The sequence below is a fragment of the Kogia breviceps genome, chromosome 20, assembly GCF_026419965.1.
Source record: "Kogia breviceps isolate mKogBre1 chromosome 20, mKogBre1 haplotype 1, whole genome shotgun sequence".
Classification (NCBI taxonomy): domain Eukaryota; kingdom Metazoa; phylum Chordata; class Mammalia; order Artiodactyla; family Physeteridae; genus Kogia; species Kogia breviceps.
In genome coordinates this window covers 6,290,791-6,304,575 of record NC_081329.1, presented here as the reverse complement: position 1 = coordinate 6,304,575, position 13,785 = coordinate 6,290,791, and the positions used below count along the sequence as shown (strand labels likewise).

Genomic DNA, 13,785 nt, shown 5'->3' with positions numbered 1-13,785 from the left:
GACCGTTTACAATTAAATCTACGTTTGTTTGGTTTTGGGGGGGTTTTTTTGAGCATTATTTATAACGCAGGGTAGGAAGACACTAACTTCATAAGACTATAAAGAAGCTAGGGTTAGGACCCAGAAGGCCATTTCACCGATGACAAGGCTTGAACTTGAAGCATCTCCGTAAATCCGCCCAGCAGCACTTTATCTCCACCCGGACTCTTCTTACTGGGTTACATATTGTTTGTCACCTCAGCATGGCTCCAGATGCATTTTGTTTTAATGTTTTGCTGTTATTCTTCTAATATTTTCGTATTTCATATTCTTCTTTCCTACTACTATTAACTGATAGCTCATGGAATCTGAAAGCTAAAAGGGAACTTGACAGTCAGTCACCTGGCCAGTGCCCCCATTTCATAGTCACAGCCTCGGAGGCCAGGGAAGGCTCGTGCCTTGTTGAGACTCGTGCGTCCGGTTAATCACGGAACTCAAGGCTCTGGGCTGATGGCTAAACACTCTCTGTCCTCAGCCACTTCCTCCTGCTCTTCTCTTTGCTTCTCTCTCCATAAATTCACACCACAAATTGTACACACACACACCACAAGTTGTTTTGGCAGTCCTGTGAGACTTAGCTTTCAACTTAACTCAAGAGTTAGGGTTAAGCACAAAGCTTCTAGCACTCTGCCTCAGTGCTTTTCATGTCTCAGATGCACAAAAAAAGTGAAGGGCTCACAAATGGAAAGTTTATCTCAAGTCCAGGAAATACCAGTGAGGCAGAGGAACATGTCTCTTGTAGTCAAGTGTGCATCACATGAAAATGGTTGGTATGTCCTCAGTAGAATAAAGGTAATGTAGCTTCAGTAGTAAAAATGAAAATATATTTCCTGATTTTAAATCTCTTATCTAGACACAAATCCTTAATTTCTTTTCAATTCATCCTGTTTTCCGCTATCCTCGCGGTTTCTCCGCCTTTCCCTTGTTGCACTGGGTAACGATTTTGCACCAGCACTTGTCTGGCTGGGCCGCTCTGCGTTTCCTCTTTCACTACTTACTTGGGCTTCAACGTCAGTTAACTTCCGGGTCTGCTCCGCGGTTTGATTTAGCAGGTTGGTTCCTATTTCTATCATCACGGCGGTCTGGTTCTGCACTGCGTTCTGTTGGATCTCCACCATTTCTTTCTTCATGTTGTCCTGGATGTAATTCTCAAGCTAGAAAAGAACAAGTGTCAGGAAGACGGTCATGAGTCGAATGATCAGAAACCTTATCCCTAATTAGTTTCCCTGTCTGTTAAAGCACCTCTTGGAAGTCTTGTGCCTTTTGCTCTGACTTTGCCATCTTGCTGGGGTTTTCTTATCACTAGCAGTAAAAGACAGTGTGGTTTTGTGTTCATTCAAAATCTGGCAGCCCAGTAACAGCGTGTGTGGGGGACAGAGGGTTTAGACAGCCCTAGAAGTGCACACAGGCCAGGGAGGTGGTAAGACCACAGCTCAGGGGTGGGCAGATGGCCGTGCCACGCGGCAGGAAGGGCCACCAGGATTTCGCCGTGTCGCATCCACGTTACGCAGGAAGTGGAAATCTGGTACGAAGAGGCATCACTCTTTCTACCACTTTCTAGACTTGCGGCTTCTCAAAATACGGGCTTCGGAAGACTCTCTGAGATGGAGTATGAGGAGGGACGCACCTTTGGATTTTCCCGGTGACTCAGGGCCACATTCTTCAGCGACCACCCCCTACCTTCCCTCCTACTGAGGTCATCACACATTCGACCTGCTAAGTTCTCCCAACGTGTGCATTTTGCACGGTCTCGTCATTTTCTCTATCAGGCAGACTTAATCCTAGTCTAGTCTGTTCGTTATCTCCCATGACCATCAGGACTCGTTCTTCTCCCATGGACCAAGGGCATGCCTGCTCATCTTAACACTCGCTTACATGCAAGAGCGTCAGCAAGCTAGTTCACTGCCATGGGTATAGGTGCCTGTGTCTTTGGCAGTAAAAATATACAGTCAAGTGCAAATGCAGGGACTTCCCTGGTGGCGCAGTGGTCAAGAATCCACCTGCCGATGCAGGGGACACGGGTTCGAGCCCTGGTCCGGGAGGATCCCACGTGCCGCAGAGCAACTAAGCCCGGGCGCCACAACTACTGAGCCCGCAAGCCACAACTACTGAAGCCCGCACGCCTAGAGCCCGTGCTCCACAACAAGAGGAACCACCGCAATGAGAAGCCCGTGCACCGCAACAAAAAGTAGCCCTCCACTGGCCGCAACTAGAGAAAGCCCACACGCTGCAATGAAGACCCAATGCAGCCAAAAATAAATAAATTAATTAAAAAAAAAATACAAATGCAGGCCAGCCAGGTGTATGGGAAGGAACATGTGGGCTTCAGGCTGTGCACACCTGCTCCCCTATTTTCCTTGGACTCTAGGTAAGTCGCTCAACTTTGGGGGGGGGGCACAGTTCCTCGTATATACAATAGGGTTTCAGTTTGGTCAGAGGAGTGTTTTAAGGATTAATTAAGCTCTGCTTTTAAAGGCATTGTGCATGTATAACTCTAGGTACTTAAAATTAAATTTTTTTTTTTTTTCTGCGGTACGCGGGCCTCTCACAGTTGTGGCCTCTCCCGTTGCGGAGCACAGGCTCCGGACGCGCAGGCTCAGCGGCCATGGCTCACGGGCCCAGCCGCTCCGCGGCACGTGGGACCTTCCCGGACCGGGGCACGAACCCGCGTCCCCCGCATCGGCAGGCAGGCTCTCAACCGCTGCGCCACCAGGGAAGCCCCAGAAACCTTATTTTTATTTTCATTTCTTTTTCACATAGTTATAACTCAAAAAAATTTTTTTATTAAATTAGATAATTGAAAGTTGATTATAAAACTGCTTATTTAAAAACAAAATCTGCGTATAGTGCCTTTCTTTACAGCTCATCATTCTCTGCAGAGAAACCATTCCTAGAGCTCGTCATCAAACCTTATTTCTCCTAAAGTGTTAACCCCTGAGTAATTCTATGCTTCTGCCTCTAAGAGTGAGAAAATGGAGCGGACAAGGTCGAGTTTCCCCCGACAGTCAAGGGCGTCTTTGTTGGTACAGCTTACACACTGTGTCCTGAGTGGTGGCGCAGGCTCGGGGTTAGTGTGAGGGCTGGAGGGGTACTGTCTCCATGCCGGTTTGCATCAGCTCCATCCCACGCACTGCCCGTCTCCCTCCGTGCTGGTTGTCTCGATGGTGCACAGTCACCCCCTGGTTCGCCCTTGGCTTGGGCAGATCAAATGTAGCATGAAACCTGGCAATTACTAGAACCCTGATCATTTGTAAAATCTTGTAGTTGAAGCCTGTACTTCTCGATATGAGAAGTGGTCAAAATAGAAAAGACCACCGTAGGACAAAATCAGGTACTACCACTTGGCAGCCCAGCAGACACGTCTAATACGGACTTCATATAATCTGAAGTGTGATGACCCTTGTTACCCTTTTATTAACTAGCTCAGGCCTTTTGGCGGTTGTGGTCTTTCTTTCTTCATTCATTCTTTCCTTTTTCCTTTCCCCCGCCTTTTAAAAATTGTAACTTTTTACAATTTAAGTACATGATATAAAACAGCTCATGGGTAGAAGTTTGTAATTTCTCCCTCCCTCCCTCCCTGTCTGTCTGCTCCCTCCCTCTCTCTCTCCCTCTCTCTCTCTCACTACCATGGGAATAATGGAATTTTTGAGGTTAAAGTTAAAGCTATGTAAGTCATCCAGAAGAGTTGTCTTAGTTACTCTTAACACCCAGCAAAGATAATATTTAGAAAGACTTATTCTGGGAAGTTTCGAACCATTGAAGATATACTTAAGCTGGGGTTTGGTTTAAGTACATACTCTGAAGTAGTAAGTTACAAACTAGTAGAAGTAAGTCTTAATCTTCTTGTTGATTTGAGTGCTTAAGAGCTAAATAAGGACGGTTCTGTCTCGCTTCGCTCTAACTCGCATAACTAGAAGGGAAATGAATCCTTCATCATCCTCAAACCCGACCGTCGGACTGATGACTCAAATGCTGTTACAAATCAACAAGACACGGGAGAGGATTGTGTATAATTTGACATTTTAAAGCCAAGTTCCAATTTAAAATTAGACTCCAGAACTTTAAGACATAAAAGACCCAATTTTTAAAAATAAAATTTCTTAACTTTATGGCCATATCGTTCTCTAAGCTTGAAAAGAATAGAATATGAATGCTTTTTAAGTCACTATTTTTTCAGCTTTTCAGGATGACAAAAGTCTGTGTACGAGTTATGTGTGTGTGAAAGTACATGTATCTGGTATGTTGCGGGGAGGAGGTTAACCTTACACTGAAGCAAGTTACAGATCTGTGTACACACGTGATGTGTGTATATAGATATATATAGTATATACATTTATAGTTTCTTTACATAATATATACAACTAAAAAAAGTGAAATCCTATATGATACTGACCCAACTGCTAACTAATTGAAATCTTTGAGAGAAAAGTAAAACACAAACAGGAATATCAAGTATTAGATACTTTGCGTTGATTCTCAACAAGATCTGTGCTTTCACACTTGACGCAGCGAAATTAAATTGAGGTTTTAAGAGAGATGGGTGATATGACAGTTGAGTACTCTAAGAACATACTTAGTCCCAGAAACGGTAGCAGCAGTAACAGCCACAGTGACTCTAGTTGATGTTCGTTGGTTGTTTCCATGTCTCAGTTACTGTGTTCGTCTCTTTCCATGGACCACAGGCGCCCAGTCTCACATGGGCACTTCTGGACTGGGGTGCCTGCAGCAGACTGGTAGTTCAACCCCGAGGGCATACCGCACTTCCTACCATTTAACAGCCAAAAGTGGTTTATCCCAAAATTGATGTGAGCGTGCCTTCCAATGTCCAAGCTTCTCAGCGCCGTAAAGAAAAAGATAGACCACCTACCACACAGTTAAGGAAGGGGAGGGGGTCATTTTTACTAATAGACAAGCCTAGATTTGAAGACTGCCAATGATGATTTTTATCTCCTGGAACACGGCAAATGGGTATTTTTCACCCCAAAGACTAGTAGTAATTTTTAGAGAGAAAGACTCTGAACATTCATTACACAGTGTGAAAATTTCCCATTTAACGCAGGCTTTCCCTAAATCACTGCACGTGCCTGAGCATAAGACCAAGTCTAGAAATGAAGCCAGTTTCGCTGATCCACACAGATACGTGTGCTTTGAAATTCCTCCATCTCTTGAGGTTGACAAATTAGTTCTTTTCTAGTTTGTTGCCTAAAAACATCTTTCTGTTTAGTATCTCCTGTATTTAATTGTCTGCAACTGAAACCCAGAAATCTAGAAATCGGCCCAGTGAAAGTTCACTCTAGTAGAAGGAGGTCTTAGTACAAGAAGGAATATGAAGCAAATGAGATCTTTCCTCTCTCTGGCAGCGTCCTGCTCCCACTCTCCTCCTGCAAATGTTTCCCGTCCTTGCTGTTTGTGCTTAGCCACTCTTATCAAAACAGTTCCAAGACACTTGAGCCCTCCCCAGGGAGGGATATGGTTCTTTCTCGTTTCACATGGGTGGCTTCACATACTCATATTTTGCAGGAATGTTTGACATTGCCCTCATGTCTGAAGATGATTAGGCAGTGATTCTCATTTGTGGGTCCAAGTGCCTCGGAAAGGTTCCCGTTACAAGTTAGAAAGGATCGTGTGGACGTTCATTTTGTCCTCGTCTTAATTAATGGTCCAAGCACGCTTCCATGTGTGGGTCCTTGAGCTGTTTCTGTTTCCTTCGGGTTCTTATCCCAACTTAAATGAACCTCGTAAGAGGCTGTTGCGGTGCTTATAGTTGCCTAGATTCTTGCTTGATATTATTTCTTATTCACTCAAAAGAATCACACCCTACACACCATCTTTTAAAAGTTGGCAACACATTGAAATTCAAGCAGCCAGAAGAAAATATTTTAACACAACATAGACATATATTTTTTTTCAATGTAAAATATGTCCTGAGGTTTTTCATTACCCCCCCAAACATTTGGAAAAATAATTTGACAGGAAAAATAAGGCCACTTACGAAGCAACTGTGGCAGATTGATTACACACTAAAATGTTTCCCTGGCTATCTTCCTTTTCACCAAGATTATCATCATCATTTTTTGTACCAAAAGGAGAGTAATCCCAGAATTGGCTGGGGAAAGGAAAACACAGATAGTATACAAAAATCAGTCCTAACTTCAAGATTTTGATGTTGGTCCCTTACCAACTGTATAGATCCTGGTTGAGAGATCACTTCTACTTAAACGAAGCTCTGTGTCCTGATGCCTGTTAGTTCATTAGGTTTTGTCCATCTGAATAACCTCATTTCCCTAGGAGGTTAACAGATAGCTTGAGGTTTCACTGGAAACATTTCATTCTATAGCAGTTCAGCGTGGAAACAAGACACTGTAGCTGTTGTCTCTTCCACTCACCCGGGCCCCAGAAGAGGATGTTTCTTCCTACCTCACCAGTTCCTCTGCCTCGATCCCTTCCTCCCGCCAGGGTCTGCCCCGCTTCGTCCGCTGGGTTGTGACACAGCCCCTAACTCTGCCTCCATCCCAGCTGAGAGTCAGGGGGCTCTGAGCGGCTTGACCCCCCCTGCGGCTCACGTACTGCGCTGCGCCTGCGCCTGCGAGGCAGAGTCTGGCCTGTGCCCTGTGACCTCCTTGCCTCGCGCCCTGTGACCTCCTTGCCTCGCGCCCTGTGCTCACCTGCCTCCCGGCTGTGCCGGACCACGTCGGCTGCTTCGTCCCCCCTCGGCCTCTGTCTGCATCTCCTTTGCCGGGAGGCCTCGCCCTTTCTGCAGTCAGACGCTGCACCATTGCCCGCGCTCTTCAGAGAGCCCCAAGTCCTTGTGTGTCGTGATTCGATATCAAGAACATTTCGTTTTTGTCTCATTGATTTTGTTTGTTTTGTTTTGCGGTACGCGGGCCTCTCTCCGTTGTGGCCTCTCCCGTCGCAGAGCACAGGCTCCGGACGCGCAGGCTCAGCGGCCACGGCTCACGGGCCCAGCCGCTCCGCGGCACGTGGGATCCTCCCGGACCGGGGCACGAACCCGCGTCCCCCGCATCGGCAGGCAGACTCTCAACCGCTGCGCCACCAGGGAAGCCCCGTCTCATTGATTTTTAAACCTCCTAATACTACAGGTTTACGTTCTTCTTTGCTTGGGATACAGCAATCCTGAAGCCGCTCTCCAGCCATCCACACTAGTAACAACGAGCAAAACATTTGCTCCGATAATTAGTTTGGAAATGTGAACGCAAGATGATTAAATCAAGGGATATTCTGTTTGGAAGGCTTATGACCTAATATTCTTGGTTCCCTGTCATGAGGAAACTAAAACATCTTTGGAGGTCTTCAGACAGAAAAGTGGCAAAACTGGGCTTTCTTCTGCCTCCATATAAGGTTTTGTTTTGTTTTGTTTTTTAATCTGGACATTTGACTGCCCAAGCAGTTCTGTCCTCAGCAGTGTTTAAGGAGAGGTGCAGATGTTAAAGGAGGAAAGGCTGGGAGCTGCACATCTCGGGCAAAGCTTTGTCATCTCAAACCTTGCCGGGGACTAGGGGCAAATGCATTGCTCCACATTTTGGAGGTAACGCTCAAATACCCCATGAGCTGGGGAGTCTTTACGTGTTCTTTTTGTATTGATGCCATACTTGAATTCACGTCTCCCAGAAGAGCCCATATCAAAGCCACTTGCCTTCCACTCTGGCCCTTTCTGTCCTCTCCAGGGTCCGGCAGACAGGATATCAAGGGAAGCAAGGCCCTGACAGCACAGGTTTTCGGGGTGGTTAATAAGCATACCTGCTTCTGTCCTCCATAACTACGTTGACCCCACCCCACAGAGGATCATTCAAGCACTTCCTGTAACTAATTTGTTCTGACCTAGTTTTCACTTTTTTCTATTTATCATTTGTGAGTGACATTCTGTTATCTGATCCTGTGTCTAGATAACCCCGTTCCTACTTTCACTGGTACAGAGAGACTAAAAGCGGGCCCTGTGCTGACTGTCAACTTGGAAGACGGGCTAAGGCAGAGCACCGCAGTCACTAGCTGCTGCCGCACTGAAGTTCATAGCTTGTCCCCGTCCTCCGGGGACAGATAAAGTTGTAAATAATCTGAGTTCACCAGTATATCTGTGCTCCATCAAGTCATACGTCTTTGCTTTTATTTGTAGGCGTAACTATATATTCCTTTTCATTATTTAATGGGTTTTTAAAAAAATCACACCCACTGTCTCTTTGCCTCTTTGTATGTTGCCCTTACCGTCACTCCAAAATCTAAGGGGAAAATGTATTTTTCCCTCAAGATGTTCCAGTCATTTCCTTCTGATAAAAAGGCTACTTTTCATCAATAGCATCCCTTTTAAATTTATGCAAGCATAATGAGGCTGGTATGGCAACATAAATTTGTTTGGGCATTTCATATAGGAAAAGGGGTCATGTCTGGGTCATGTTTTACACAAGATACAGCTCTTAAGAGGACTCAACGTACATACATATTTACCCAAATATCTGCTGGAGCTCCGGTTCACAGCACTCGCAGATACTTGTAAGTCAAGGAGCAAATAAAATGCAGCAGGTGCTGTTGGGTCATATAGACACTTATATATACAGCAAGGCTAGTTATAGCAACTGACACCTGTAAAATGCCTATCTACATCTTATCTATCTTTCTATGTATATCTATATGTATATGTTTAACCTCCTTTGATTCTCATGCTGCCTTAGCTTGGGTTTCCCCCAAAGCGGAGCCCGAGACAGAGGCACGCATGCAGGAAGTTTACTTACGAGGTGGTCCCCGGGAGCAGCCTAGGGGCGAGGGAAGCTGGGTGGAGGAGCCGACACCCACGCAGACACCCTTGGCCACCGCTGTGGCACTGGTAACAAACCGCACAGGGCCTTCTGAGGACCCGTAGGAAATGTGTTTCGGAGCCTCCCTCCTGGGGCAAGAGACAGCGCACTCCCATCCCTCGCGGGGCAGGGCGACCCCCGGCACCGGCTGCCCAGCTGCGCGCTGTGCCGCAGGGGCCCGCGGGTGCGCCGGCGTCCCCACGGCTGGGGGTCAGGCGGGAAGTGGGCGTCCGGGGAACCGCAGCCCACTGACTGCTCCCTGTGGGGCCGCTGGCAGAGGGGGGCCCGGAGCACTCACTGGCCGTGGCCTCCGGATGTTCCCTGGGAGCGGGGGGCGCCCCCGGGCCTCATTCACAGAGCTGAGCACGCACAGCCTCACCCGCGGCCCCGTGGACCTGACTGTGCCGTGATGGGAGGTGAGGCCAAGGTGAGCGGCTCCAGGCCCCAGGTCGCGTGGGATCGTTGGCTTAAAGCCCTGGCATGTGCGGTTTGGTAACGTGGCTGAGAGAGCGGCCGTGAAAGCAGCTCTCCTGAAAGTGTCAGTGTTTAGAACAGATTGGAGAAAGGGTGGAGCCGGAGACAAAACCGAGGCCACGATCACCGATCACCGATCACCGATCACCATATACAGAAGGTCATTAGCAGGCCAGAGCAATCAATCGAGAGAACTTCCCTTCGACCTCAGCAAATGCCCGACGGCACAGAAGACTCTGCAGACTCCCTCATTGGTCTGGTGCCTGCGATATTTTGTTCTCAGCCTAGGAGATGCAAGAGGTGCTTCCTACAGAGGTAGAAAGGGAACATACGACTATTCTCTCCTTTATAAAAGGAGCTGAATTGTCAGTTATTACAATGGGAGCCGTTGAAATTCAGCTCTGGGAACAAGATTGGATTAGTTTAGATTACAGTATACTGAGGATTTCTTTTTTAATGAAACTAAAGTGTTCTTGCCTGTCTGAAATTAAGGTGCACCGAGAAAAAAATAAGGTAAGTCAATTATTTCAGTGTCTTTCTACGGCAGGCAGAATCTTTGAAACATTACGTGTATATTCATGAACATACATATTTATAAACGTACATATGTCCTCAGGTGTGGAGATAAATGTAGATACCGCTATATCCATCCATTGTCACCTGGCTGTGGGGTGACAGACCTTCAAAAGCTGGGTGGGGAGGAGGGCTTTGGAAATCAATAACGTCGTTGAGCTTTCTCATTATATGAATGAGGATTCTAGGACCTGGATCACAGTGTCAGCTGGTAGCGGAGTGAAAATTAAAACCCTGGTGACCCAACGCCCAGTCCAGGACTCTTACCATTGCACTGGTGTCCCTGTGCTTACCTGCAGACTTTGCTACCATTGTGTTTACAATGTTACTTTTTCACTTCTGTGATGAAGTATTCAGACCGCAAAGGTCATTTATGCCTGACCCACTTCTGCTCTTTCTGTATTCTGTGGGTTTGCAAAAATCCTGGGTAGATTTCTAGGGACAAGATAGTGTGATCATCTTTGGAGCAAAAGCAGATTGTTTTTTCTTTTTAACATGAAATAAAGGTACACTGTCACAATTACTATACTCGATGGCTATGAAAGGGAAGAGACTTAAAGAATTTAAATGATTTTTGTCTTGAAGATACGTTCAAGACAAACTAGTTTTTTATCAGGAAGGCAGGAAGCTTGTGTTGTTTCTTTAAAAGAATGGGGGGAGGCGTCGGGAATGCAGATGGGAATGCTTGAGAAATTTCAGAACTGGGCCTTGCACGCCCTGCTGAGCGAGGCACAGCAGCAGAACAGACTCCAGCCAAGCCCCTCTGCTGCTTTATCTCCTCTGCTCGCAAAAGGTGGAGAGAATTCCAACGGAGAGAACTCGAGGATACTACTGGAAGGTGCCCAAAGTACACTAGACTGATTGGCATGAAAACAGCGATAAAGTATTCCATCCCTTGTGTATGATGATGTACTACTGACCCACCATAAGCAAAAATGTGTTCTTAACGGTATTTTCTCAGTACGGCTGGTAGCTCTCTTTTGAACTGCTCATGTCCTCTTGCCCCCAAACCATTCTGTCCGCTTTACAGTGGATTTGAATAAATGGATACAGCGTGTATGTGTATACTCTCTCCACTGAGTGACATTTCTAAGAGCCGAGTGTGTGTGTGGTGAGGAAATGGAGAGCGTCGTTCAGCATATCACGCTCTAGTCAGACTTGCTGCAGAAACGGTGCGGGGAAGTATTTAGACAAGTGTGTCCATTTCGCTTTTCATGTTCATGAAGCTGCAGCTTTTTTAATTTTATGATTGTAAAGCAGCTAAAGCTCATGCTTTTCTGAACCATTAAGGAGGGAGAGTTTACCTCTTCTAATATATTAGATTATCTCTAATTTGACCTCTGGTTCAGTCCTCTCAAGGGTTTAAAGCTATAAGAGTTTTCATTTTTTTATATTTATTTACATAATTCAGTGGCCTGTGTGCGCATACTTTAAGGAATCGTATTACCTGCCTACGCTTTGCAAAAGCAAAGAAACTTAAAAGTGATCAATCCTTTTTTTAAACTCACATTAGAAATACGGATTATTTGTTTAATTAGGCTATGTTTTGCAGATGACTCTTATTTTAAAGCTGATCAACAGAAAAAAAAAATTATTTTCTAATCGAAAACAGTGCTACAACAGCAGAACAATATTCAGTGACCAAATTAAGTGGCAAATAGAATAGTACAGATTTTTTTTTTTTTTTTTTTTTTTTTTTTACTAATTATAACTCATCTTTACTTCTTGATCTGAGATTTGATAAGCGTATCAGGTATATATATCAAAGTATTTACTGTTCACCAATGAAATATTTTGCTAGTCCAGCTGGGACTGCAGCTCACTTTGGAAGGCCATGGGGAAGCTTTACGCATGTCCCCCCCCACACACACTTCTGGCTGTGGCTCGCAGGCCCTCAGAGCTGCGGAGCTGCGGACGGCTGAAGTTTGGCCGCACAAGAAGAGAACCTCCACCGGGAGCTGCAAATAGTGATTATGACTTGGGACAAATCAGTGACCTTCTAATTACGTCTTCCAAGACCTCCAGACCCCAAATAAGAGTATCTTGCTACAAAATATATGTTGTATCAATCTTCTCTTTACACAGTATACCAGTTCAAGGGACGGAGTTGTTTCTGACTCATTTTTAGAGGGAGTTTATTTCAGTCGTTTGTTTCAGCGGCATGTCATTCATGTGTAGGGAAGTCACTTTCTCTCCAGTGGTTAAGTAAGAATAGACATGCAGAGTTTGGCCGTAAAGTGAAGATGTCACTTTAAATGCACATTATTATATTTCTACATGGTTAGTTACTTATCATCCCAATTTTTGAATAAAATTTCACTCTAAGAAGGAATCCATTTAAATAGACACCCAGGGACATCCCTGGTGGCTCAGTGATTAAGAATCCACCTGCCAATGCACGGGACACGGGATTGATCCCTGGTCCGGGAAGTTCCCACGTGCCGCAGAGCAACGACTGAGCCCGTGTGCGTCACAACTACCGAAGCCCGCGCGCCTAGAGCCCGCGCTCCGCAACAAGAGAAGCCACCGCAGGGAGAAGCCCGCGCTCGCCGCAACTAGAGAAAGCCCGCGCGCAGCAACCAAGACCCAACGCGGCCAAAAATAAATAAGTAAATACATTTTTAAAATAAATAAATAAATAAGCACCCATATCGATTTACACCTTGTCATAAAATGAACCTTTCTTACGTACCAACTTGCTCAGTATAAAACCTTGTTGAGCTGCCCAAATCATGAGGATTGGGAATGTTTTGTGGCCAAGCATACGATACCAAATTGAAACTGCTAAATAATATTCCTTTCTGAGCACTTCTCACTGCTTTCTTTCTCGCAATAGAATATGATTCTGACTTGTAAATATGGCTCCTTGGGGACTGGTTTGATGTGTTAGTGCACTACGTCTCAATTTTTTTAAATAACAGATCGCTGGTAAAATTAAACACATCACGGGCGCAGCCTGTGGAGCAAAAGGAGCCCATGCAAAAGCGTGCCTGCTGTACGATCCCGTTTATATCCAGTTCAAGAACAGACCAAACCTGTGGGTGGTGACAAAAGTCGGAATAATGGTTTCTGCTTGGGAGGCGTTTAGGCGTGTGCAAGGGGGATTATTAGTGGGGAAGGAGAACGAGGGGACCTTCTGGGTGCGAGCAATGCTTTATATCTAGATCCCAGTGCTATGGTTACACAAGCAAATTCATGGTTTAAAAGTCCACGAGGCTGTCACTTTAAGATTAGTACACTTTATACACTTCTTGTGGTTTAGACCTCGGTAAAAATATTTTTAAAGGCAAGGGTATTAAAAATGAAATGTTTGATAACTTTTGCCGTGACGCTACAACCCTAGTTACTATAAGTGATTTTATTTACCTCTGTCTGCAGCTTTCATCTGGTTGTACCTAAGTACTGCCTAAAGAAATGAACTTTGAAAAAGTGGTTCTAAAGTGACTGACTGTAGAGAGTACAGATTAAACCTTTCCAGCTGCCCAGAGAGGGTTAAAAGAACTCAGTTAGGTAAATTAGTAATTTAACATATTCCGAAACTCGATTCTTTCCGGATCAAGCATAAAAGACATTTGCTCTCGGAAGACCAAGAAAGAATTCATGCAGTTCCCATTAGTCTAAAAATAAATAATAAATAAATAAATGTCTGAGTCATGGGTTGCATTTTGATGCGGAGTTCAGTGGCTTCAAGTATAGGAAGAAAATGATTTAGCCTTTGAATAGCTGTGCTACCCATTGGGATGAATACAAAATTGCTCTGAGAAAAGTAAAATAAATGAATTAATCTATTGAAATAATTGTATTTTGAGTTAGTCCAGTTCAAGCAGCTCTTGCATTTCAGCAGCATTATGAAAACTTGAATAAAGTAGCTTTGTGTTGGATTCAGGTTGGA

The 13,785-nt window shown here is 45.1% G+C and overlaps 2 protein-coding genes across 3 annotated transcripts in view; one reads left to right on the top strand and one right to left on the bottom strand.

Annotated features, from left to right (window-relative positions):
* Nucleotides 1-13,785, top strand: part of MCPH1 (microcephalin 1) — a 211,819-nt gene that overhangs the window by 119,083 nt on the left and 78,951 nt on the right.
* The window catches only part of ANGPT2 (angiopoietin 2), a 58,671-nt gene that overhangs the window by 27,828 nt on the left and 17,058 nt on the right, over nt 1-13,785 (bottom strand). For both annotated transcript variants that reach the window (XM_059049472.2, XM_059049473.2), the window contains exon 2: nt 1,038-1,193. In XM_059049472.2, coding sequence (XP_058905455.1) covers nt 1,038-1,193 — 156 coding nt within the window. The remainder of the gene's footprint in view (nt 1-1,037; nt 1,194-13,785) is intronic.